The sequence below is a fragment of the Oculina patagonica genome, chromosome 1 (assembly GCF_052425735.1).
Source record: "Oculina patagonica isolate OP01 chromosome 1, crgOcupat, whole genome shotgun sequence".
Classification (NCBI taxonomy): domain Eukaryota; kingdom Metazoa; phylum Cnidaria; class Anthozoa; order Scleractinia; family Oculinidae; genus Oculina; species Oculina patagonica.
Genome location: NC_135758.1, coordinates 31,177,532 through 31,204,312, shown reverse-complemented (window position 1 = coordinate 31,204,312; position 26,781 = coordinate 31,177,532). Strand labels below are relative to the sequence as shown.

Here is a 26,781-nt window from a genome sequence, read left to right as displayed (position 1 = left end):
ACTAAATCCCGCAAAAGGAACTAAACATACCGCAATGCCTGCCGGGCCAGGAATGCCTCTCACTCCCTTGATCTGAAAATAAAATTCAAGAAGATTATTCGTCCGTCTGCTAAAAGCGTTGTTTAATACACTGTAACCTGCTATGTAACTTGATTGCCACAAAGAACACGAAACATTGCCTCTGAACTTAACATACCATTTAAATACATGTATACAAGTCTAACAACGTTTTCGCTGCAGGATGTGCTGCAAAAAGAACTAAAAATAAAACCCAATGTACTTTTTTTGTAAGTATTCTGCGGATTCAGCAAAAAAAATTGTAGAGTTACACAGTTTAAACACTTCGCAAGTGCATATCAAAACCCTTTCAGTCACTGGGTGCCAAGGTGCTCTAAATATTGCCAGTGCCAATGTAAAAAGTTGCCCTACTCACCGGACCTTTATCACGCGAAATAGTTTTGTAATAGTAAATTCTTTGAAAAGTCGACTACATGTAGTTAACCGTTTGATTCTTAACGGTCTTAACGGCTTTTTTAATGCCTTTTTGGCGTTTCCCCCCACTCTGTACACAGTTGTTTTGAGCCGGGTATCTCCGATTTGAGCCTTTGAAAAAACATACGATAACCCACTCGTACCGTCACGCAAGCGTACTTACATATCTGACATTGTTGATGACCTGCACGTTACTGTCACGCTGTTGAGCTGCACCGCTTAAGAACGGAGCGTAAGGCAACGGAGTGTCACAATCCGGCGTAAAATCTTTACAATAAGAGAGAACTCTAAACACGTCCGGAGCTATTAACAGCTGCTGTAACGAACCCTGGAAAGAAAGAACAACAAGCGAGGTTACAACTACGTCAAGTGATTAAAATTTAAAGCCTAGGCCAAACAAGGATGAGTCATGAGTGTTGACCCTCATGAAAGGTTTTCGTTAACTCTCATCGACTATCATCTACTCAGACCAAACGAGAACGAGAGTCAACGTCAAACTCGCATCAACTCTCATGAAAATTTGAGCACGTTCAAAGTCGATGAGAGCGAATAAGAGTCGATGAGAGCGCACGAGAGTCGATGAGAGTGCGTGAGAGTTTCTGGCCAAACGAGTGCAAGGGTTTGAACTCTCGTCAACTCTCATTCTCGTTTGGCTCGGGCTTAAGAACGTTCTCTGGGCAAAACGCTTTCGATTGCCCAATGAATTCTGCTAAGAGTTCAGTCTGACAGTTCAAAACTTAGACTTTTAAGCAAGCATTTAGGCAAAGAATGTTGTTATGTACTGAACAGCAACACGTCCCTTTCTGGTAACAGCGGACTTCAATTTTCTCATATACTCCAAGTACAGTGGAATTGGAGCCTTAGCCGGGCGTTCTCTACATTTCTTAATTTTCCTACTATACATGTATATTAACGACCCTAGAGCCCTCTCTGTAGAATACGTGCAGAAAGGACTCTGGTTTCAAGAATGGCTAGCTTCTTTCTCATTTGAAGTGCTATACATTGTACCTTGTTTGTTGCTTATTAAGGTGCAAAAAATTAATCCTGTGTTAGACTATTAACAGCCCTTTACTTTCTCGCATTTTTCTACGATGGCGCGGGAGAAGAATCGCGGGAGAACTGGACTCGAGCGCAAAACGGGAGGCACGAGGATCGCTTCGTTCACCCCCTGCCCTCATCCCCTTGTGCTTCGCACTCACGCTCGCTTCGCTCGCTGTTTCTCTTACGTTCTTTTTCGTGAAAAATAGAAAGGCTCTGAATACTCTAATTATGTCGCGCCAACTATGTAGGTGCATGAGTTTCTCATACCTTGAACTGTTCTTCCAATCTCACAACGCTGTTTGGACTAAAACTCGGATCAAAACCTTTTGGTTTCTTCGGGTGCTCTTTCGGCTTAGCGCAGTCTACGGACAATGCCACGTGTCTTTTTCTGACTGCAAAGGCTACTCTGTGCCACGCCCCATCAGCCAACCTTTTGCTGACTCCTGCCCGAACCGGGGCTTTCCCTCGTCGCCTGTATTCAAATTCCACAGGATTCAAACTAAAAGATAGACTTTGCTCGCTGTCGATTATCGTAAACAAGTCCGCTCTGTTGTCAGTCTCCACTTTTACTGTAGCGAATAAAACAAATTCTTCGGGGAGACCATTGGGAAAGAGCGACCCAACTGTGGTGTTAATTGTCGCGTCGGTGGATGAAAGGTCGTACGCAACATCCCTAGCCCGCTGGCCGTCGGAGAAAGGCAGCGGTCTACTTTCACAAAGTCCGGTCGTCTCGATGTTAAGCTCACTCAAGCTCCACTGAAACTCCTGCACAAAGTCCACCAGGTCAGCGGCATCTGAGAGTTCAAGAACACAATTATGATGACAAGGTTGTTGTAAACCATTATTTGATTAAACGGTCTTTCTTTAGCCTGCGTTAACCCGTCCCGTCCGCCAAAAAATCTCTCTTTTTGGATAGGAAGAAGTTTACAGGAGGCAGGAGGCAGCGGCGTGTTTACAGGAGGCAGCGTGGCCGAGTGGTTAGAGCGCCGACTTGAAATCTGGAGGTCCCGGGTTCAAGTCCCGTTCTGACCACTATCTGGATTTGTTCTCGGTCGTCCCGAGTTCAAATCCCCGGTCATGCTTGAAATAGCCAACTGGTCTGCCTCCTGCCAGTTGGGATTTTTAATCATGTTATGTATATTTAATATATTATATTTATTCAGTATTTGTTTCATATACACGGCCCCACAAGCTTCTAGCTTTAAAAACAAACCGCGTATAAATAAAGTTGCTTTACCTTTTTTTTTTACCTTTTACCTTCTTCGATCAAGAGAATACCGGCTGAAAATCTTCGAAATTATGTTTCCCCTTTCAACAGTCGACAATTAATATTACATGCAGAAAATCAAAACATGAGTTAAGAGATCATTTCATTATGGGATGTCTGTCAAATTAGTCAAAGTCCGCACTTAGACCTAAGATAACACAAGAGAAAAACAGTAAGAAGAGGATGAGGCATAGTGATGGTGATAATGCACCCATCAATGTTTTCTTCAACCCTGGGAAGGGCAGTTGACTGGAATTCTCAACCCGAATATACAAATTTCACCGCCCTCCAACACCCGGCGTGTTGAGTCCCGCGCTTGATGATGGACTATGGGAAAGATTCAGTTCCAATCTTCCCTGATGGGTATGAGGAATCTTCTTGGGCAGTTACGCAACGTGGGGAAGGTTCAATTCCAATCTTCCCTGATGGGTATAGGGCTTTCCACAAGTTGCTCGGCAACTTTTTGGCAACTTTCCATATTTCGAGCAACTTTTTCCACTTCGAGCAACTTTTTTACTCTCGAGCAACTTGTTGAATTTTGAGCAATTTCCAGACCGAAGATTATCCGAGTGTTGTTCAAAAGCCATACGAACGTTTCCGAAGATTTACGAAGTTTGCCGAAAATTGTCGAGGAACATCTGAAGACCCTCGGCTCCTTCTGCATTAAAACATTACAAACCTTGTCAGCAAACATGAAGTCATCAATATCTTCACGATTTTTCTCAGTTAAAAAAATCCTTGTTATTTAACAAATTTTCCCCTTAATATGTTATTACCTCTTATGCATAAAACTGCTTAGAAATCTTACCCTTATAGGAAAAATTAGCATATATGTAGAGAAATTCTATTGATTTGAAGAAGCGTTTTGGATTTTTTGGAGCAACTTTCGAGCAACTTTTATTAACAGAAGCAACTTTTTTGGATTTTTGAAGCAACTTTTGAGCAACTTTTTGAGAAATTACGGGCAACTTTTTGGGAAATCTCGAGCAACTTGTGGAAAGCCCTAGATGGGTATGAGGAATCTTCTTGGGCAGTCACGCAACGTGGGGAGAAGCATTGCGTGACGACCTAATGAAGGCTGCGAAGGACACAGCCCTAACAAGAAGATAAATTACAACAAAGGAATGATCCTCGCGGTCGTGTTTTCAACTAAAACAGTTGAAAAGAATCTGAAAAGATTCAGGGCTTTACCGAGATTTAAACCCAACAAATGCAGTGCTAGTGCGATGTTGTTCCAACTAAGATCAGATAATTTAAGCCTAGCCCGCGAACGCAGACGTATTTCCGGCTGTCGTTTCTCTGAAAATACCTCTGCGTTCACAGGAGAAAAACCGTATTTTCTCTTGGCCATGTTTGTACGGTTTCTATTTTTCACCCATGAGTTTAGAAGGGATATAAGCTACCTGCAACCTGTCTAGGACTCAACCGCACTGTTACATTGGATGAATCTTCCTTCTGTATTAAAACTAACAACATAGCTTTTCACGTAACACAAAGTACGTGACGGCCGGAAATAAGGAGTCGCGCGCGCTATGGCCCAGAGTAACACAATACAATTCCTGAGGTTGATGTTACAGACCGTCTGAGAAAGTATACAGAAAATGTGTTCTAAATATCGATGAAAGTTCTCACAAATTGAAGTAGCTAAAGAGGTTTATCTACGCGCTTATGAATCGAATGAAACATACTCTCTTAATTTGAAGCATCGTATGATTCAAGAGGTGGATGTTCAAGGGAAATGTCTTCCATTTCCGATACACAGTACAAATGCACATTTCTCCGCCAATTTTCTTTTTTATAATGCGTGTGATCGTGGGGCTTATAAAAATGTCATTAAAAATGCTTATAAACACTCAACGCAATATTAAAATGGTATTTTTAGTTTTATAATCAAATCAAAACAAATAATCATTAGCGCAGTAATGATTCTCTTGTTTACCAAGCTTTCACTAACGAGATTTTTGACATCGCCAGTACCAGACTGTATACACAAATTTAAAACACAAAATGGTTATGACAAACAAAGACAGGAGGGTTCATTTGTAGAAAATCACTGAGAAAATCTTAAATATGTGACACTGGGGTTTACGAGTATCGTCTGGCACTTCGTCGGGATTTCTTAACTATAACAATGATTGACTGTCTCACCTATGAGATCGAGTTTCGTTTCTTGAGCAAAGCGCAGCCACGAGCGATGATATTTACGACTCAATATTTAACCAGAGCATTTATAAGATTATAGCTTGGATTGAAAAATACTTTGATTTTTTGACAAATACACTGCTAATCGCTCAAACTGCATTTTCCATTAGGGCTTTTTTTAACACAATACACCATTGTTTAGACTAAACAGTGACAGTAATCGTTTATAACATCAATCGATAAAGCAGTTTTTGTTCACAACAGTAGCGCGATTCTGAGCATAAAGAAATAAAACAAACCTATCTTATTCATATACATTTAAACCGGCACTATGAATGTATTGGGTGTGCGTTTGTTTGTAAATGTGCTAAGGGTACTAATGACTTATCAATAAACCACTTTAAGAAGGATGCGCCGAAGACGTTCACCATCTCTCAGGACGATTTATCAAGCTACAAAGGTGTAGAATAAATTTCTAGGCTGAAATATTTCATTACAGGACAGCAAACGCTAACTGCGATGAATTTCGATTTGGTCACCCTAGACGGGTAGAGAAAGAACTTATTTTGCCCTCACGCGATCTTATAACAACTGACGAAGAAAACTGGATAATTCATGTGGATATTTTGCACTGCTAACTACAACTATCGAGAAAAACGCTGGTAAAGCAAGCTTGTTACATTTGGAGAGCAAATCAAATCAAGAAAGTGCGAGATTCAAGCAAAGAACACACAGTCCTGCTTCGTTGCGAGGAACATATAGAAATTATCATTCGGATAGATCATAGCGATTGCATTACCTCACACGCGGGCAGCATGCCACTCAAACAATTGATTTTAGGCGTCTGCGCCAATATTCTGCAACAATTCTACCTCCAGCTCCTATATAGAGGTCATTAAAACAGTTTACAAAACGACAAGTAATATTCTTATTGACATACTTGTAGGAACGGCAACGTCCCGGGACGAAACTCCATGCATCAGAAGCACGCATAATACTATAGCCGTGCTAAGGCCCTGCAGACTGGAAGAGAAATTACACAGTTGAATAATATAGTAGAGTGATTTTCTTGAACAAAACTCCAGTAGACTTAACTGACCAGGGAAACATAGCTGGCGTCTGTTTCGGCCCAGCTACGAGACCGCAAATGCTGCAATTTTATGATCCGCGGTGGAAGCTGAGCTCAACACAGAGGTGTTCAGTAGTCATGTACGGTGTATTGTTGGGTGAAAGTCTGTCCGCTGATTGGTCCAATGTTACGCGGGTAATTTTACACATGCAGTTTTCTCGCGCGCGCGATGCGGTCAAGAATTTTGAAAAAAGCCAGAAGAGGAAGAGAACGATAGAACACGATCACTGCTTCAGTTCGCAGAAGAAAAGTTTTAAACCTCGGAGAGGGTAAGTTTTTTCTGTTTCTGCTGTTTTATAAAGGTGATATGTACGGAGGATTATAATCTCTTGTTATAGCAGGTCACGCGTAGCTTTATCTCTGATCTCGGAACACTTTAAGTTGATACAGTTGTTGGGAGCCGCCATCACTTAATTTCAGGAGGAATAGCTTGATTGAAATAAAGCCGCACCAAGATGCCTGGATATTGCTAACGGCAATGCTTTATAGCAGGAGTAAATAATGTTTATAACTATTAAAGCAGCTCAAGTCTTTCAATGAGTGCATTTTACTAGAGCAGGAGCCAATGAGGCTCTGACTAGAGATATTTTCATAATATGGCGTGACTTGTGGAAATATGGAGCCAGCAAGAAGTCAAGTGTATGCCATACTAAGTCTATTGTGTAAAATGGTGGGATAAAGAGTTCAGTTAAAATGTCTTATATAGATGACACTCGCCAAAGTTTTGTGAACAGTGAACATGTCCAATGACGGACCAGTCTTCGCACACAAGGTGGAGGCCGACAAAAAAAAGTTGGGGACTAGCAGACCTTGTCTGCGGGCATTTGCTCTTTTCCCTTATAAATAGATATAAGTGAATGGGAAAAGTGGGAGGAAAGTGCAGCCGCGCGAAAACCAGGCGATTGTCTGTCCCGGATTTTTCAGTTTTCGCTCCTCGACGAACTAAGGGAAAAGAGTGACTTCTCGTAGTCCACTGCGGGCATTACTTATCACCGAGCCAGTGAGGTCCTGTCCTCAGTTCCCGGAGTCCCGAACCCCTTCTCTGGACCTGTCACTGTTTCTCGGACTCATATCCCGCCATGCGGAAGGTCACTCAAATTTCAATATTTTCATTCCCTGAATGAAAACCGTAATCAATTAATTAAAGTATTGATGAACGAGGGAAAGTCGGGATAGTAAAATCTTTTTGGCGGGGGTGGGGGGTGGGGGCGGCGAAAAGAAGAGGACGAAATCAGCCACGAAGTCAATTTGTTTGACGAAGGCTCCGGAAGGGGTTTCCGAAGGGTGCCGAAGTGGTTCCCAAAGGGGAAGGGTATTTACCAGGCTTACGCAGTCGGAACAGTTTTGGCGCCAAAACAGCACAAAAAAAAGCTTGCCGCGCTTAACAGTCCATAATCAAAATGGCCGGAAAGAAGAATCGTAAACGAAAGACTGCCTCGAAAAAGAAAGGTTCCAAAGAGAAAACAAAAGAAGGAATTGATGTATGCGAAGAAAAGAAACCCAAATTAGATGACGGGTTGGAAGAGCAGGCTGAACAGTCAGAGAAACACTCACAACAACCAAATTTGGAAACGACAGTTGCCGATACAAGAGGTCATACAAACAACGACGTTCCTAAAGATTTGCTGCAGACAGAAGAGAGTTCCAAAGAGAATATAAAAGAAGAAATTGGTGTATGCGAAGAAAAGAAACCCAAATTAGATGACAGGTTGGAAGAGCAGGCTGAACAGTCAGAGAAACACTCACAACAACCGAATTTGGAAACGACAGTTGCCGATGCAAACAACGACATTTCTAAAGATTTGCTGCAGAGAGAAGAGAGCTCTAGTTCCAAAGAGAATATAAAAGAAGGAATTGATGTATGCGAAGAAAAGAAACCCAAACTTGATGACGGGTTGGAAGAGCAGGCTGAACAGTCAGAGAAACACTCACAACAACCGAATTTGGAAACGACAGTTGTCGATACGAACAACGACGTTTCCAAAGATTTGCTGCAGACGGAAGAGAGCAAGTACGTTCCACCGTTTACTGGTAAACTGAAGAGGAAATTGCAGAGAGATAGATGCTCTCAGTCTATTTCTCCAGATGTGAAAACAACGCGATCAAAACGGCCTTGGAAAGGGAGCAAACAGAATTCTCAACAAGCTCAACAAAGCCCTGCTGATGAACAAAACAACGATATGACAAGTACGAAGGTTTCGCCAAAGGTGCGTTTACAGTGTTTTACATATGCTCAAGTTTAGGCGTCCAATGATATTAACGTCCACCTTTTAAAAGTTCATTGTGCGTTTGTAATGCAAGATGGTCTCAGTTGTTTGACCTTTTAAAACTTTCAGGGCCATTCCATTTTATATCCACACCCCCCTGTTGACGAGGTAGGTCAAAATTTACACCCTAAGAAAAAAAGATCAAAGTGCCGACATGATGCCCCCCTCAGAAAAACCCGATTTTTTCTCAACCCCATCAGAAAAAAGACCACTTTTTGCTCATTTTTTACTTACCCCCTCAGAAAGAATCAAAGGTGCCGACATATTTTAGACCTCTTAAGAAAAATTCGTCAACGGGGGGGGGGGGGTGGGGGGGTAGGGGTGTGAATTTTTTTTGGAATGGCCCTCAACTCCCATTGAATCCATGCAGTGGACTGTAGTGGATTCAGACGTGGGGAGGAGGGTGGCAAGGCTGGTGGGCGGGAGGCGGAGTGGTTGGGATGGAGTGAAGATATGACTTTCCTGCTTAACTTGAGCAGGAAAGTCATATCTTCACCCCAGGAAGAAAAGCATCCCTGGATCTGCAACTGCATCTCTGCTATAACAAACTTGTATGCCCAGTAATTGCATCAGACAGAATAATTATCCTGTCAAGAGCTAGCACATGATTGTGGTCTATCCGCCAATACTCAGTGTAAAAGTACAAATCAGAATCACGAATTTCCAAAAGACCATGATGAGTGTCAGCCAATATTTTAAGGTAATAAATTCAGCATCCCTCTAAAGTGGTGGGATTTTTGAAATATTCATGCAACAGTGACCTCTAATTATAACAAACACTTTGGTGTTGGCACTAGATGTTTGTTACAGCCAAGTTTTGCAATGTTTTTTGATGTTATGAGCCAAGTGAGGTTGTGTCTTACTTATGTGTGTTTATGTGAATTTCTATTCAGATGAGAGAGGAGGAAAAAGAGGAGGTAAATGTGGTGGGACTGGAAGGAGTGATGACTTCGAGTCAAGAAAATAGAGACCTCGTTATATTCAGTGCAAGTCAAACAATAGCAGATGAACATGCAGCAACAACAGATGACATTTGTTCATCTTCACCAGTTGTAACTGTCCAGGAAGAGACATCAGCCATTGTTATGCATGTCATAGATAACATTATTGATGCCATGTACAACTACATAAACCAGTATAACTGTGAAGAGATAATATCAGGTTGGAAATTGTTTTTTTCCTTATTTAATTTCTGAATATTATTAAATAGGTTCTTTTAAAGTTTGTTTGCAATAACAGGTGCATTTTTTTTTTTTTTAATATTTTTTTTAATTTTTTTTTTTTATTCATTTCAATAGAAAAAAAAATACACACAGAATAACGTAAAAATAAATAAGTACAATAATTGAAAAAAAGAAAGAAAACTTACAAGTATAATATAGTTATTAGCACACTAGATCTTAAATTAGAAATTACAATACATCAATACATCATCAATATTAATACACGCTATTACTCATCCTACAGTACACTCTTATTTCAAATAATTCGCTTTAACTACAATTAAATTTTTCGAAGATGTATTTAAATTTTACATTGGCTAAGAATTCATTTAATGACAGCTTTCCATTCAATAATTTCTGATTGTATACATAATATTTTGCATATAAAAAGGTGAAGTTTAACTTTCTAATGATATCTATTTCTTTGTTTATGTTATCCTTGTCCTTACCAAAAATTAATTCAGTTGGAGAGAGGGTAAGAGAGGTGGCATTTTCTTTATTAAACCATTTTATAACCTCTGCGAAGAATAATTGGCTCCAATTACAGTTGTAGAAAGTGTGAATTATGGAGTCATTCAAATCACAGTATGGACACTTTGCGTCCTCTGCCACACCAAAGAGAAATAATTCCTTTTTGGTGACTACTATTCTGTGTAAGAGTTTGAAATAAAATTCCCTAAGCTTATTATCTCTACATACGTTTCTTACGCGACTAAAAAAAGGTTGTAGAGATGCTTGACCAATAACAGGTGCATAGCTGTAACAGTAGTAGTGCAGTTTTGTGAAAATTACTTGTAATCAATTAAATACAACGAAAGTCAAATAATGTACTGTAAAAATTCAAAAATAAACTCTAGGCATATATTTGCTCAATGTCCCTTAAAGTTGGGCTTATTTTTGGAGAGGGCTTATACATATTGGGGTGGGTGTAGGGGCTTAGTTGATGATCTGTAGAGAGTTGGTTGAGAGTCAGCTGATTATCGACCAAGTGTCAGTGGACTAATCGCCGAGTGTTGACCAACTATTGGCTGTCTCTCAACTGAAATATCAGTTGACTTTCATTCGACTATTAGCTGATATATTGACTGACAGATTTACGAGACTACCTATAGTAAACATGATCCTTCAATTTCCAAAAATTAATTACAGTAAAAACCCGTGTATAAGAACCTAACATTTAAGAACCTGTTAGGCTAAAATTTCATTTTTAGCACCCTTCACATAAGAACCATTTTAGCCTAAAATTCTAAAACAGGTTCTTATTTTTAAAGAGGAACTTTGACATTTTATCATGTTTTGTTGTTTTGTATACAAAATTTATTGGGAATTATAGTGAAGGTTACAGTATAGGTTTGATTTCAACAGAATCAGATTAAAATAGTATAGTATTTTGCTTACCGAAGCCTCCAAGAATACTGTTATTGGACATTAAAGACCAGATCATTTAAAAATTCTACTTTATTTCTAAAACAAAAGTTAAGAACTGAATTAAGAACTTAGTTAGCCTAATTTTACACTAAATACCATTTATATAAGAATAACCTGTTTAGGCTAACTTGACAAAACCTTGGTTCTTATACGCGGGTTTTTACTGTATTGTAATGAATTTGTCACTGTTTTCCAGAATTTAATAGAGAAGAACTCAAAGAGTCAACTGTGGAGGGGATTGATACTCAAATGGATGCAAACATTGATAATGAAATTACTGATAGCAGCAACCAAGATGGTGCTGTAACTGAAGTAGCATCAAAGCCTAGTTTGGAAACTGACACTGTACCAACAAAGGCAGCATTAAAGAAAATTGCAACTGGAAAGTCTGCCACTAAACACTTGAAGGCTAGTTCTGAATCACAAACAATGGCAATAACAACAGTTCAGCGACAACAAGAGAATGAAGCAACCACAACACAATCAGTTGAAGGTCATGATGTCAGCTCAGCACAAGAGACTGCTACAATGAAAGGTACTTTAGCAGAATGCAACAGACAAGTACAAAACCCTGTTGGTGAAACATTGCAAAATCACATAAACTTTGAATTGTCTCAGTGTAGCCTTCATCAGAATGAAAATGACAATAGGCTAAAGCAGCAGAGAGAAACTAATAATGAACCTTGCAGTCAAAACTTTACCATAACAAGTATAGATGAATGTGTGTGTGAAGAAGCAGCTGAACCCCAAAACCCTGGAATAGAATGCTCGGCAGTCACTACCCCAGAAGTGAATGTTGCAGTTTTATTCAAGAATGTCATGACATCAATAAAGAAAGAAGTCAAGAAGTTGAGTCCTCCAAAAGTCTGTTGTGAGTGTCTTGATTCAGAAGAGGAATGCCAGGAACGGAAAGCTGGTGATGATTTAGTAGAGGCACACGATCTGATAGCTGAACATACAGGAATGGACCATAAGTCAAACATGGATACACCTGTGTTACAAAAAGAAGCGCCCAATACAGTTGATTCTGACATCTGTTGCTCTGACAATGAAAATTATAGACGTCCAAATGACAGTGATCAAGACCTTGACCAGATGGTCCCTACTAATTGTGAAACCACAACTGTGGTGTTTGTAAGTATCCCCCTGCATTTTTTCCTTGTTTTCTTCAACTGCCTTTTCTCAGAGAGTAGGCACAACATCTGGTAAATTGACCATTTATAGAATAACTTACCAATATTGACATTAATGCTGTAGTCACCAAATAGCAACAGCAGATGAGATGTTGAACTGTTGCACAGACTGCTTCACAAAGAGTAAAGGCCCTATTAGCCTATTACATCATGCAGGTTTAAAAGAAACTTAGTGAAGCATTATTACAAGAATGAACTGTTTAAAAAGTTCTGTCTTCCAGTGAATATGCCAAAAACATATCAGTAGGCAACAAAAAGGTTTAACACTTAAGTAGTGACACTTTTTTCGGCAGGAAAATCCAGGTGCAGGAGAGTCAACAAGAAAGCGAAAGAGAAAAGAGAGTGATTTGGAAGATAGTGCTAATGCTTGTTCCAAGCCACAATATTCTCCAAAAGTTGGTGAAAACATGGACCACAACTCAGTTGTTGTAACTGGAACTACCACGGAAATGAATGAATCTTGTCAGGGGTCATCTCAACCTCTCAACACTGCTCAGACATTGGATATTTGCATGGATCAAGAGCCTATTATATCTGGAGAGATAACAATAGACCAAACTGTAACATGTACAAAGTCTACCTGTCAAAACCAGTCTGCTTGCAAACAGATGACACCAGGGAAAACTGAATTGGTTAAAACAGTTGGGGGCAAAACCACAGAGAACCAATCAAGCAAGCTGGAAGCAGGATGCTCTATATTTAGCTTTGATGGTGACATAATGGAGTTTGATTGTTTAATGGACTGTACTGACTCTCAGTTGGTTCATGTTGATGAATTTTCAGATGAAAAGCCACTCCCAGAGTCTCAGAAACACGATGCACGGTAAACGTTTAAAAGATACAATTTACAGTTCCAGAGGATATCATATCAACCCTATGCCAGTAAGGTCATTGGAAATTCCAAGAGCCGCCTCTTCCTCTTAGGTGGTGGGACCTTTGCACAAGAGAAAAGGTGGCTCTGGGAACACGTGATTTGATTGGCTAAATTTCAAAAAAGGGAATTTAAAATCTAGCCAATCAAATCAACCATTTTAAAATCCCTTTGTTGTAGGGGAATTTAAAACGGTTGATCTGATTTTTTATTCCCTTCAATAAAAAATTGCCAATCCTTGCATACATCATTTTTGGAAGGCGGTAAGGTGAACAACCATGTAGTTAGTGGGTTGATGCACCAACCCTATCCTTTTTCCAACATACCTTTCAGAATCACAGTGGTCTAGATACTTACCAAGTTAAAATACTTTCACAAAGTTCCCATTAAAATACAGGTTCATGTACGTATATGATGTATTGATATTAAATTGATCTTGTTATTATATTGCAGACAATTAAACCACAGAGGTGTTGCAGGGAATACATGTAGTATAAATGATGGAAATCAGTGCAGTTTGGAGGTACCATCTGACAAAGGAATGATCAAGGGACTTATCAGTGAGCTATCAGGATTGAAGTAAGTTTTGTTGTACCTCTTACAAATTAATGTACCTAGTTTAGGTGAAAGTACTCTTGAGAAGGGATGGTCTTCATGACCAGTTTGTCAATTTACCTGAGGACTGTAGTGACTATAGTCATCTTTAGCCATTACAAAGTGAACAGTATTGGCACATCGTTTCAAAATAATGTTTATTTGATCAGTCAGCTTTCTTGTGAAATTTAGGTGATTGTGCAGAAAAGGGGAGATCCAGATGTTCTGAAGGTGTTGCATGTCTGTGTGCAGGGGGGAGAATGCTGCATGTCTGTGTGCAGGGGGGAGAATGCAAGTCGCAATGGGCCTGTTCTTGCTTAAAGATGGGGGGGGGGGGATGGGTGGTGCCTGGAGTGAGAGTGGGCTTTTCTTGTTCAACAAAGGAAGTGTCCTGCAACTACAAAATGAGCTATCAAATTTACTTTTCCTCATACTTCATTTTAAATGTTGCACAGCAGTTAAGAATCTGGAAATTAATTTCTGGTAATCTATTTTCTTTCTTGTTATGTCAGTAAGTTCATCATGGGGGCATGGAAAGATTTAGAGAACCAGAAGAAGAGGAGACAAGCAAGGTTAAAGTTAGGCAAGGCAAAAAAGTCAAAATAAGGAAAATAGAGTTGATTATGCTGTTTGGTTAATGTTACTTCTTTATACTACAATTCTTTTTGTACAGCATATGGGATAAAACAACTGTAAATACCTGTAATGGGATTGTTGAAATTTTAACTCCTTGGATATTTGTTTAATTATTGGGTCAGTTTTTGAAGGGAAATGCAGTAGATGTAGAAAGTTTAAGAGGGCATCACTCTTTATCAGTTGTGTCAGGCACAAAACATTTGATATTTGAAAAGTGCAAAGTAAGCTCAAAATATTTACTTTGTATGTTAACTGGTAGTTGTGTTTAGTGACAGGTTCCACTGGTTTTCATATTTTAAAACAAAAAAGGAAACATTTTTTGTTGCAACTTACTATTGGGGGGATTTTGTTTTGCCACAATTTATTATTGTACTTTTAAATGTAATTGTTTTCCCGCATTTCTACTATTTGATGCAATAATTATTAAGAAAAAAGACATTAACTATCAACGACTCCATTAAGGCTCCTCAAGCCATTTGAGTTTGAAAAATAAAGAAAGCATTTTGCAAAATCTTTATTGAATTTTATTGTAATTAACAATATTGCACAGTTCAAGGAAATATCCATACGCACCCCAAGAAAGGTCATTGACAGGGAGGAAAGTATGAAGCTTATTTGGAAATTCCAGAGGGGTGGGGGAGTGCAAACCAAAAATCTTCTGTGGGAGGGGTATGGAAATTTTTTTTAGAACAACACATTAATGATAAATCAATATCTATTTACAGTAATAATCAATAAAATCCTTAGCTTGCTTTGATTTACCACCCCAGTTGGGTAATAAGTAACATTATTTTCATAATGAAACCTCTTCTGATAACTCTTTGAGCTTGCATGTTTCAATAGGGAACATGCTGCATCCTGTGATGGCAAAAAGATGACATACCCACTGATCATGAAATTATCTGATCAGGAAGTACAAGAATTGAAAATTTCTCATCTGGGGCTAAAATGTGTATTTGCTAATTAAAACAAATCCCATTTCCTTGACTTATTTGATAATGGACCAAATTAAACTAAACATGAGTTAATCAGAGACCACATGTGAATCTCAGGTGTGCTACCTCATTAGTATTTATAAAATGTTTAAAGAATTGCACGTACTATGTTTGGTCAGTTTTGGTAAGAAGAAACACTTTCAAATTGTTAGTGTCGCAGAAACACATATACTGCACTCAATACCGTAGGAGCGTGATAACCTGACTACCAATGAACTACCAGAAACTAAATAAATAGAGTGGCCACCTTAACAATAGTGGGGCTCAAAAATTAGAATTGGGCTTAAAGATTTTTGTTTGGGCCAAACAAAGTAGTCAGTTTGTTGTTTTCAAGGCACTAGGCTTAGTAACCAGCCGCTGATCAGGAAAATGAGTTCACGCTTAACAAAGACTGGACGCAAAAGAGAGAAATGGAGTTGTACTGGTGTAGGTCACTAAGTACAGTGTTTTTAAAATATAAGGGCTGTCATTAAGGGCCATAACTTACACCAGTTATGGCTGAGTTCACTTGATGTTATGGGTGAAGATGTCAATGGGTGTCATGTTACACTGGTCTTGCATACAGAGTGAAATGCAAGGGATGATAACTTCAATGTAACGACTGCTTAAAAACTTAATGACAGCCCTGTAACACAGAGGTTTATGATAACTTTATTTCATATAATTGCATATTTACCTGGCTAACTACTATTTCATAGAAATGGCTAGCCAGTAGGATTTCATTAACAATAATAATAATTATAGTTTATATAAGCTCTCTATTTCAGAAACAAGCAGTGTGCTATTCCTCAGAACCACCAGAATCGAATATAAATCATAAGCACTACAAATATTGTTCCAACAGCTGCATATTTGGCGTAGGAAGAACGAAGATTTAAGTAGGTAGCATCCTTCTTGTATTTTTCAGACTGAAACCTTAGATTTCCTGCCTTGTCATCTAACACTGAAAAAAGGAAGACTGGGGAATGAATTTATTGTTCACTGAGGGAAAACAAGCTTAAATAATGTACACAAGTGTAAAAAGCAACTCACTGTTGAACCCTGCGTTATAGTCAACACCCACTTAATATGTATTTTTTATTTTATTAGTGGTTTTGGTCCCTAGCTCATTACTATTTTCACAGTATTTTCTCCTTTATAGTACACACAGCATAATTACTGGATTGTGATTAGTCAAGAGCAGTACAATTAATCCCAAATTGTACTCCTAAGGGGTACCTATTACTTTTCTTTCCGAAATTGACCCGAAGTCAAGTTCACCGGTTGGCCGAGTCAACTCTGAGTCCGAGTCAAGTGACCAAGTCACTGGTCGGCGGTTTGTTCGTTACAAAAATGTCACAAATATTATTATAATGCAAAAATTATGCAAAAGTTGCATTTTATGTAGAGTATTTAAGATATGCTGAGTTGGATTTGGTACTAATGGAAAATAAACCAAATTTTTAAAGTTTATCACTGTAAGTGTGTCGCCCTAACCAACAAATGCAGCGAACAGGAGTGGAGCTAACCGCAAGTGAACAGTTGGAGGTAACTACAAGCGAACAGGCGGTGAAACTAACCGCAAGCGAACAGGAGTGGAGCTAACCGCAAGCGAACAGGAGTGGAGCTAACCGCAAGCGAACAGGAGTGGATCTAAACGCAAGTGAAAAGTAGTGAACTAACCGCAAGCAAACAGTTTTATTTTTTGTAAGCCTGACTGGTGTCCCTTGCAACTCACAGACCTACCTGAAATTTGTTCCCCTCTTTGAAGAACATCATCAATGTTTTGAACCATAATTCGCTGTACATCGTGGAGTTCATCATTTAATCTGTTTAAATTTCTTCTTGTTCTTGAGTCCTGGTAGTTCTTTCTTGCCTTTTGAATGTATGTATCTGATAAGGCAGCAAGAAGTTACTTACTTTACCATAGGGCAGTTATTTTACATTGATAATTAAATTTTTTGAATTTGTAGAAAGCTCCGCTTAATATATTTTTAGTCGTCAAAAAGACTTCTGTCAGTGCTTTACTATTACCCGATTATCAGAATTTCACCTGACTAGACTCTTGAAAGAGCATGAAATGAGGAAATGAAAACTAGTAGTAGATAGATGCTCACCAAATTCAATGAATGAGTAAGGTCTAGTTGCTGTAGCAATTTTGTGACCAAACTCCCTGTGAAACTCAGAGGATAACTCTTCAAGAAAACTAAATGCTGCTCTCTTGGAGAATGTCTTTTCTGTTAATGTCAGGAAACACACACCATTTTCGATAATGTAACTGTTGAGAAAAGGAAAAGAAAAACAGTCACTACCTTGACAATGTCATAGACGTTCAACTCTGCATTTCAATTTAAACTTCTGCAGCAGGGTTTGTACAGGTCATGGAGAATCTGGAAAGTCATGGAATTTTAGAATTTCATTTTCCAGGCCCGGAAACTCATGGAATTTAAGTAATATTTCAAAAACGAGTGCAAGTGTTTCATCGGGGTTTCCAAACACGAGAAAACTGATGAAAGATTCTTAGGTAACTTAAACACGACCACATCTCGTGTATAAATAAAAGATGTTATTATTATTATTATTATTATTATTATTATTATTATTATTATTAAAGCACGAGGCCGTAGGCCAAGTGCTTTTATTGTTTTCGAGTGTTTGGAAACCCCGATGAAACACGAAGCACAAGTTTTTGAAATAGCTTCTCAATTGGCGCCTAATTGCAAACAAAATATATTATTCACGAAAACTTAATTTTTTAGTAAATAATAAAGTTGGTAGATTTCAAGCTCGGTGATAAATAGTGGAGATATTATTCTACAGCGTGACACATTTAGCTGTCATGATTTTTTCCTAATTAATTAATACTCACTGAAACATCATTGGCCCAGTTTCAATGCTACTTCTTGCTGGTGAGTGGTCTGTGAGTTTTCTGAACAACATCTTGGCTTGTGCTTGGTAGTCCTTGGTGGTCTAAAAGAATATAGATTAAAATGTATTTCAATTTAGTAAATTTCCTTCCAGAAATAACTGGTAACAACACCTGTGACCATCTCTGAGAGAGTGTGCTGTGAATGTATGCTCCTTCAACCCTCCAAGTTTATTTTTTTCCTTAGTGGCCATTTGGCCACCGACTGCTCAGGTTTGGTCACCAGTGAAAAAAATTTAGTCGCTAAATTAAGCTCACGCTTCAATCCTTCTTCTCAATTTTAGTCGCCAGGCTGGCGACTTTGGTTCAAATTTAGTCGCCAGCTCCAAAATTTTAGTCGCCATGGCGACTAAAATGGTCTTAACTTGGAGGGTTGTCCTTTTCTTAGGGCAATAATGATTACTGCCCTAACACTCTCGTTCCCAGAGCCTGCTTCCCCCTTGTCCCGTGGTCACTGACTCGTCTCCAGTCGTCTTTTGAGTTCTTAAGTCTAGGAAGCTGAACATGGAGGGAATCATGGGAAGAAGAGAAGCAAAGAAACAAACACTGAAATCCTCCCTGAGGCAACAACTATTTTAAGTTGTCTCTCGCCTTTCCTTCTTCCCATCATGCTTTGCATCTTGCAATATTCACATAAGAGACGACTGGGAATGAATAAGCAGTGGCCAGGAAACTCATGGCTCTAAACTAGGTATTCCAAAACCGGAACCAGAAAATCCTGGTTCCAGTTCTATTGCAGACCTGCGCCACAGATTGTGGAAGAAATGAACGAGTTTTCAACAGCCAACCAGATTCAGCAGGCTTTCAGACTAGCCCATCTTGAGGTTTCAATAAAATAAATATTAAAGTGATAAATGATCATCGCAGTGAATTTCCAATATAAGCAATTGGAATAAAGAAGCCTGAAAAAAATTCAGAGCTTCAACGGGATTCGAACCCATGACCTCCGCGATACCGGTGCGATGCTCTACCAACTGAGCTATTGAAGCCACACATTGGGAGCGAGGTCAATTGTGAGTTCATATTTTACCCGTGAGAGGAGTGAAATGATGTAATGTATATGAAATTATTCATATATGAACTGCGGATGGATATGAAAGTGATAAATGATCATCGCAGTGAATTTCCACTGCGATGATCATTAATTTTATCACTTTCATATCTACCCGCAGTTCATATATGAATTATTTCATATACATTACATCAAAATAAATATTGTTTATATCCTGTAACCCAAAGGCCTTTTTTGACTGGATGAGAATGTATCATCCATTTACCTCAAACCATTATAACTCCCTGGGCAAAGAAACAAACACTGAAATCCTCCCTGGGGCAACAACTACTTGAACTTTACTTTTAGACTGCCACATGAGCATGCCGCCTTGACCTTGAGAAAAATTTGAGAGCAAATCCAGTTTTAAAACTTGAATCATGTTGAGTACAATTGGAAACAGCTCATTTCTCTTAGTTTTGGGTTGTTACCAAATGCTGTATGACTAGTAACCTGAATTCTAGCTATCTTTATTGGTCGCTTTTTTCTGAGAAAGACTTGCCCCATGGACACAGAAAGTTCCTTCTGTGTTTGAATGTCTCAGAGAAACTAATTTCAGTTGTTTATAAATGCTTTGTGGCAACCAGATGCTAGCCCAGCAGAATCGAACAGTTCAACCTCTCTCCACTCGTCAAAACTCAACTTATTTGACTTTTTTTGGACAGACAGTGAGTCAGACAGACAGAAAGACAGACAGACAGACAGGCACGTCTGTCTCTAAAATTGCTTATAGTTATAAAGACTTCAATAGTAAATATTTAGAATAGATTTAAATGGAAAAAATGTAAACAAATATCCTGGGAAAAGTGTAAATATTAAATGTTTTATAAGCTTAAGCTTACTTTCATGTACAGTAGCCAGAAAATATCTATTGAAATTATGTGGAAGCCAGTCTCAAACCGTATTAAGATTCATTGAAACAGCTGAATGTTGTTACGAAAGCAGTAAATACCCAGAGGTATTTTACGGCAATTACGGAACGATAGTTGAAACATAATGTTTAGAGAACACTGACAGCACAGATTTATATAAAAGAGAGAGTTTGCGATCAGTAACATGGCATACATACATCCTGATCACTTTGCATAGAGGCTGCTAGTGGTAAGCCGTCAATAACACGGCCTATCATTGTCATTACAACCATCCTGATCAAATAATGTCCTTCTGCTTGCTGAAATAAAATGAAAAGGCCAAAAAACCAGTAGATAGTAGCTAGTTTCTGCAACTTGTACACTTCTTTTTAGTACACGTGGATTGCGCTTGCGTATTACGCTGTTTTGAATGACCGCTGAGTTACTTGCAGGCGCGCATTCAAAATGGACGTTCTTTTGGCGGGTTTGATTTTCCTAAATTTTGTTTGCTTTCTTATAATTATGTTGTACATAATGGAGAGTTATATCCCAGAGTGGCTTTATGACTTGTTTGAATGGGGTAAAACTAAGCATGACTCAAAACAAGCCAACTGGACTCAGTATCTTCATGTCCCCAACAGGTGAGGAAACTTCTGGGTCAGAGGTGACGTGTATCAGAGCTGAGATTGCAGAAGCTAAATATAGCAAGTAATGACAACGTCATTATTGTTGTTCATAACTTTTGGACGTGAACAAAGATTTATGTAAACGATCACACGATATGAACGTTGAAAAAGGTTTTTAAATACTGATCTTGAAATGAAAGCAGGAGAGGTTTTTTTGCAGGGGGTGGGTGGGTAAGGTGTTGGAAGAGGATGGTCTAAAAGATTTTTTGGACTTTTTTCGTTCTGCCTTTGGCTTGTCCCTGCCCCTCCTTGGTTGGAATGCAGTGTCCTTGAAGATGCAGGCCTAATGCACTTGGAAAACTCTGTCCTCCCAGTTTCCTGCCTTTCACTGACGAAATGCAACTTACAGTGCCAGGGGATAAGCCCTGGGGCTACTCAAAAAAAAATTATGCAGGGTGGCTCGACCCTGCGGACTAACCTTCTATATGCCATTGTCAACAGAAACCTTCATTGATAGGAAATGGTACCCCTTTTACATACCTTCAGAACAGATACTAATCTTTTTTCTTAATTTTTCACTTGAATATAATAACCCTTACACCCGGGGGGGGGGGGGCACTCCCATACATGAGCTATATAGGTATGTGCCGCTGTGAAGGGTATGGTTTTCAAGCAGTTTAGTCTGGGATAGGGTATAGAAATCAGCGAGTTTTGGTCTAGAGTAGGGGATCATTTGCCGGAAAACTGATCAGTAGTATGAGGAATTAAGTCCAGAATAGGAATAGAAACTCGGAAGAGGAAGAGACCTTCTTAAACGTAAAAAATCATCGCGGCAACGTTGTTGACAGATGGTTTTCCATTTAAAACAAAAATAGTGACACAGTTCTGAAAATGGCAAGTCTGGGATAGGGTAGCGATTTTCGGTGTTTAGTCTAGTAAAGGGTTGCGAAATCAGCTGAACAGGGTCTAGTATAGGGTAAGGGTTTCGAAGTCCCAGCGTCACACCCCCACCCAAAATTATATAGAGTACCCCCCCCCCCGGCCCTTACAATACTTAAACAAAACGACCATTTGGTCGATCTGTTTGAGTTATTTTTAAAGATCCTTTAATTAAGGAAATGACAGTTTTCCCTACCTTTTGTATACTTCAACTTGTGAAATCTTTACCAATTTATTTATCTACAGCATGAAAAATGTACCCTTTTTGGGTGCAGCGTCCCCATATAGTCCGCTATAGGGAGAACCCCCCAGGGGGAGAGGACGAGGCAGCTTTTAGTCAGATATGGGTTGCCAATTTGGTCTGAAATATTACTGCAAGGAGCCTAACAGTGTGACAATCTTAATTTTTTCACATTCTTTATCGCAGAATAATAAACTGTAGACTGAAAACATTGTGTTAAACAAGTGTTGGTATAAATGAGGCAACAAAAGTTATCAGAGTGTAATGTAACTGATTTGTGCTGTGTATGTATATTTTTCAGCTGGTTCACTCATTTCTATGTTGTTGGAAGTTCTCTGTCATGTGCTCTCCTGTTGATGCTCATAAACCACTGTTTCTTCAATAACACCTCAATCACAGATAGTTTTGCTCAGCTCCTGGACCTGAACTACACTCCTCGTGTTGACTGCTTTACTGTTCTTGTATCTCTGCTTCTTCTGCTGGCACAGGCTGGTCGCAGATTGTTTGAGTGTTTGTTTATCAGTGTGTTCACAGGCAGGATTCACATCTCACATTACTTAGTGGGTATATTCTTCTATGTGTTTGACGCAACTGCCATGGCTGCATCATTTCTCAGTGTACAGAAAATAGACAAAGGTGAGTGTAACAGTTATTCTTAATCTTCGTGGGAAGAAAGGTTTAAAACAAAATGGAGGAAACCAGGAGACCCCCCCCCCCCCAAGTTATTTGAACTCCATGTGCAAAAAGAAAGCTAAATATATCAGCAATCATTTTTGTCATGCAATCATAAGAATTCTAGATGGTCAAATGTTTAGGAAAACAGCTTCTTAGATATAACACCAGATGAAAAACTTTCCAGATTCTTCCAAGAAACTCAATGTGAAAAGTAAGAGAAATCTGATGCTCAACTCACTCATTTTGTTTTGTCTTTCCTAGACTGGTGTAGTTCATGCATACATTCTTTGAATGCCTTCAGGTGGTACCAGTGTTTTGGAGTGGTAGTGCTCTTATGGGCAAGCTGGCATCAGTGGAACTGTCATAATATCCTGGCAAAGTTGCGACACTCCGCAAATGAACAAACCATCAAAGTGTACAGAATTCCTTATGGAGACTGGTTTCACTATGTTTCCAGCCCTCATTACTTGGCAGAAATCCTGATTTACTTTTCATTCTTCCTAATACAAAAGGGCCAAAACATCTATATTGGTCTGATTCTTCTATTCACCATTCAGAATCTTTCACTTGGAGCCACAGTTACACAAAAATGGTACAACAGGAAATTCAAGGAGTACCCCCAGAATCGTTGCAGGATATTTCCTTTTCTATACTAGCCGGTGGCTGAAGTTACTGTTTTAGGTCTGATCAAATGAGCAACTTGATTTTGAACAAATTTACTGCATTAAGGTGGCTCGTAGTAGTTTAAATATGCCTGTCTTTGGCATTCTATTGCTGCTACACCAGTAATTTTGAGGTTTAACTTTTAGAACACCCTTGTAAAGGTTTAACTAATAAACAAATTGGAGTCACTGTGACGTCAAAATTCATTGCCATGGCAACTACAAAAGTGGTCAAAGATACCGTATTTTTGACCATTTGAGGCTAATAACTCTAAAACTAGACGGTAAAAGTTTTTGTTTTTCATATATTTTTGTCTAAAGGACAAAAAAACAATTTGACAATTTTTTAAAAAATTCTGTCAAAAATGTTCAGAGCCACCTTAAATTTATGCAAAAATAACATAGCTCTGAATCCGTTTGACAGATTTCTTTCAAAATTTGTAAATATGTTTATTTTATCAGTTGGATAAAAATGTGTAAAAAAGAAGAACTTTCACCGAGTAGTTTTTGAGTTATTAGCCTCAAAAGGTCCAAAATAGTGTATCTTTAACCTTATATGACGTTGCCATGGAAATATATTTTGACGTCACTATGACCTTAAATTGTTCATTGGTAAACGTTGTTTACATTTGAGCTTAAAGATTTTCCTTAACATTATTGGTATAGCTGTGATAGAATACCAAAGACGGGCATGTCTTATTCTGACCAAACTGTTACGAACCACCTTAACTGCTGCAACTGCCAGTTGAAATATAACTAAATGGTGACACAAGAGCGAAAAGTGGGCTTATTATTATAATTATTATAACCGGTGTACCGGTAATTTATAAAAAAAAACTTTAGTGGTCAGGGATGTGTACAATATTCACAAAAGTAATATGTCAGTAGCAAAATGCATTCTTGTTCAGTGTTTACCGTAAGTGGAATACATTGTACTGATTCTTTGAACCCACAATTTCTTGAACCTCCTGGTAACCAAAACACTATAAACATTTTGACATTGAAGAATTTTTATTTATTTATTTACATTTCTTTATACACTGTAAAATCATCAGCTAGATACTAGTAATTACAGTTATAATAAAAATTAATACAAATAAACTATACTAAATAATAAAAATTGAAGAATTAAATCCATTAAACTTATCCTGTTTTCCATAAATGCCATGTCTAACTTTGCTTTTAAATTGATTAAAGGATTTTATCATCCTGAGATTGCAGGGTAGGCTGTTCCAGAGTTGCACCACTGTAACTAACTTGAGTTGTTAAAAACTAGCAATGGTATATTGCAATTCCTGAGTTTTGATTAGTTAACAGGCAATGGTATATGAGCTCATGTACCACCGACATCAAATATGGTAGCCGATACATGTCAACGAAAACAGCTGGGGAGTTCAAATATTGCAATAGGCCATAGACTACGAGCAGTCCATATTTTTTCGCAGAGTCTGTCGAGCTTCTTGAAGCGAAGCTCGACGGACTCTTTGAAAAAAAATTTCGCTTCAAGCTCGATGGACTCTGTAAAAAAATAGGGACTGCTTGTAGTCTAAATAGGCCATTTCCAAGTTACCCTTTGCCTCTGTGTCAAAACGAGTCTTTGTGCGAAACCATTCAAATGAAAATAAGTTTGAATTGCATGAAAATGGACCTGATGGTGAAACTCATTTTTATATGAATGGTTTTGCACATAGACTCGTTTTGAAACAGAGGCAAAGGGTAACTCGGAAATGGCCTATTCTTTGGGCGTTTTTAATAAAACAATTATTCCACTCGCACTTGTTGGATATAAGATCGTTATAGCCAATGAGGCACTATGCACCTCATTGGCTATCTACCTAATCTTGTTCCCAGATCTCGTGGGTGGGCGAAGCTGAAGGCGAGATCTGGTCAAATCTGTTTTGTGCCACGTGATTGCCTGTCAGGAATGTGGCAGGCGAGTCAATCATCATCATCACTTTGTTTACCCTCGGATTTGAAGAGTAGCTTATACAGCTAATATCTCCGAGCATTTCACAGTAAGCACAATACAACGGGCAATGACCAGACCACAACACCGGGAACTCTATGCCCTACTCTTTACGATATGCGTGTGGGTTCTTTTACTTCCCCTGCTGACCATAACACTGAAGATGCAGGAGACGGGGCCTACGGTTTATCGTCCTTATCCGAGAAGACTAGAGTATCTAACTATTTGCAGATGTTATTGCAAAGGCAGCATATTCTCCTCAGTTGTTTTAAGACCCTGAGTGTTGGTCCGGTCTGGGACTTGAACCCGAGACCTCCCGCACTGTAGACCGTCGCTCTACCAACTGAGCTAACCGGTCCGCGGTTAGCTCATGCCCAAGACAATTCTTAGGAAATCTCAATGAAATGAATAATTTTTATACCTAATCGTACCTTTTTGGTATGCTTCGGTAGCATATCAGGCGAGTTTGGTCGAGCCATGGTTTGTATTTTGGCGAGACGCAGTCGAGCCAATACCCATGGCGAGACCAAACGAGCCTGATATGCAGCCGAAGCGTACCAAAAAGGTACAATTAGGTATTTACCGTACCCAAATTCAGCCAAAAATCCGGTTATATTTATCGCTCTGTTGAAGCCATGCTTTCAAGGTACGTACTGCAAGTTGTGTTGACTTGGTCTTCAACACTTTTACCAAGTTCCTCTTCTGCCTCTTTTTCCACTCGTTTGTTAAGTTTCATTCTCTTAATTTTCAAAATCAAAATTAAGCGCAAAATTTGGAAATTCCGACTCCATTTTTCAGTCTGAATGTCTCAGTACTCGTCGGCAAACATCGCGCAATTGGCGAGCGCGCGTAAGTTTAGTATTGGCGGGAAAGTTTTTCTCTTTTTACGACCGCTAAATTTAAATTACGAAGTTCTGTTTTATTGGTAAAGCCTCTTTTCAATTCATCGTACAGTAACACTACTTTACTTCAAAGTGACCGTGATATGGTGGCATATCAGGTCAGTGACTTGATATCGTAGGATATCAGGACAGTAGATTGCGCTTCTGATTGGCTACTTGCGAATTTGGGTATGGTTATATGCAAAATTATTTGATTGTGTCACGCAAATATTCTTACGGCAGATTCTCTGTTGTTAAACATTGTTATTTGTTAGAAATAGCTTTATAATGCTACGAAGACCTAAAAAGAAAACTTCTTGACTTTTGAGGCCTAATGTAAACAAAGAAACGACCCAAGAATGTATATATTTTGATTGTGGGTACGATCTCTAATTTTCATAAAAAAACAGACATGGAACTCCCTACAGGGCCCCAACGCACGTTCAAATTTTAGCGCTGTGACAGCCATGTTTTAAAACAGCCAATCAAAAAAATTGAATTTCCTTAGTTGACCATATCTTGCCTTCGGCTTCGCCCACCCACAAGATCTGGGAACGTGATTACTATCTACCATCTCATATCCAACGCGCGCTTGTGGAATAAATGGTTAATTATTACATTGTATAAATTAATCCAATGCTCTGGTTTTTAATAGTGAGGGAAAATTTTTGTACTCATTTTCAGAAAGCTAGTACATGTACCAGTA

At 38.8% G+C, this 26,781-nt stretch overlaps 4 protein-coding genes across 4 annotated transcripts in view; 2 read left to right on the top strand and 2 right to left on the bottom strand.

The window, feature by feature from the left end:
* Nucleotides 1–6,148, bottom strand: part of LOC144664105 (uncharacterized) — a 108,367-nt gene extending 102,219 nt beyond the window's left edge. The window contains exons 1-5 of the mRNA XM_078525236.1: nucleotides 6,042–6,148; nucleotides 5,883–5,965; nucleotides 1,801–2,327; nucleotides 656–820; nucleotides 31–72 (exon numbers count right to left, since the gene is read on the bottom strand). Of these exons, the coding sequence (XP_078381362.1) occupies nucleotides 31–72; nucleotides 656–820; nucleotides 1,801–2,327; nucleotides 5,883–5,965; nucleotides 6,042–6,052 (828 nt within the window). The 5' untranslated portion in view covers nucleotides 6,053–6,148. The remainder of the gene's footprint in view (nucleotides 1–30; nucleotides 73–655; nucleotides 821–1,800; nucleotides 2,328–5,882; nucleotides 5,966–6,041) is intronic.
* Nucleotides 6,149–7,466: 1,318 nt separating this feature from the next.
* LOC144663926 (uncharacterized) lies at nucleotides 7,467–14,298 on the top strand. Its single transcript, XM_078525023.1, has 6 exons — nucleotides 7,467–8,278; nucleotides 9,232–9,499; nucleotides 11,186–12,123; nucleotides 12,476–13,005; nucleotides 13,507–13,632; nucleotides 14,160–14,298. Exons 1-6 carry the CDS (start codon nucleotides 7,472–7,474, stop codon nucleotides 14,251–14,253), a joined length of 2,763 nt encoding a protein of 920 aa, XP_078381149.1. The 5' UTR covers nucleotides 7,467–7,471; the 3' UTR covers nucleotides 14,254–14,298.
* A 486-nt stretch (nucleotides 14,299–14,784) lies between these two features.
* Nucleotides 14,785–20,469, bottom strand: LOC144663936 (vesicle-trafficking protein SEC22b-like). Its single transcript, XM_078525035.1, has 5 exons — nucleotides 20,304–20,469; nucleotides 18,127–18,227; nucleotides 17,375–17,535; nucleotides 17,004–17,150; nucleotides 14,785–16,221 (listed from the first exon to the last, which is right to left on the bottom strand). Exons 1-5 carry the CDS (start codon nucleotides 20,376–20,378, stop codon nucleotides 16,067–16,069), a joined length of 639 nt encoding a protein of 212 aa, XP_078381161.1. The 5' UTR covers nucleotides 20,379–20,469; the 3' UTR covers nucleotides 14,785–16,066.
* Nucleotides 20,470–20,544: 75 nt separating this feature from the next.
* LOC144663912 (polyprenal reductase-like) lies at nucleotides 20,545–23,599 on the top strand. The gene is made up of 3 exons (XM_078524998.1): nucleotides 20,545–20,726; nucleotides 22,193–22,527; nucleotides 22,828–23,599. The coding sequence occupies exons 1-3, from the start codon at nucleotides 20,551–20,553 to the stop codon at nucleotides 23,220–23,222; spliced, it is 906 nt and encodes a 301-aa protein (XP_078381124.1). The 5' UTR covers nucleotides 20,545–20,550; the 3' UTR covers nucleotides 23,223–23,599.
* Nucleotides 23,600–26,781: the final 3,182 nt, after the last annotated feature.

Bases quoted from the DNA above. Each gene is read 5' to 3' on its own strand.
- LOC144663936 (XM_078525035.1), bottom strand. From the start codon at position 20,378: ATGGTTGTAATGACAATGATAGGCCGTGTTATTGACGGCTTACCACTA. The intron at 17,151-17,374 runs GTGAGCATCTAT...CTGCCTTATCAG, and splicing joins TTACTCATTCATTGAATTTG to ATACATACATTCAAAAGGCA. The intron at 16,222-17,003 runs GTAGGTCTGTGA...TCCTTTTTTCAG, and splicing joins AAGAGGGGAACAAATTTCAG to TGTTAGATGACAAGGCAGGA.
- LOC144663926 (XM_078525023.1), top strand. From the start codon at position 7,472: ATGGCCGGAAAGAAGAATCGTAAACGAAAGACTGCCTCGAAAAAGAAA. The intron at 13,006-13,506 runs GTAAACGTTTAA...ATTATATTGCAG, and splicing joins TCTCAGAAACACGATGCACG to ACAATTAAACCACAGAGGTG. The intron at 13,633-14,159 runs GTAAGTTTTGTT...TTGTTATGTCAG, and splicing joins AGTGAGCTATCAGGATTGAA to TAAGTTCATCATGGGGGCAT.
- LOC144663912 (XM_078524998.1), top strand. From the start codon at position 20,551: ATGGACGTTCTTTTGGCGGGTTTGATTTTCCTAAATTTTGTTTGCTTT. The intron at 20,727-22,192 runs GTGAGGAAACTT...TATATTTTTCAG, and splicing joins TATCTTCATGTCCCCAACAG to CTGGTTCACTCATTTCTATG. The intron at 22,528-22,827 runs GTGAGTGTAACA...TGTCTTTCCTAG, and splicing joins TGTACAGAAAATAGACAAAG to ACTGGTGTAGTTCATGCATA.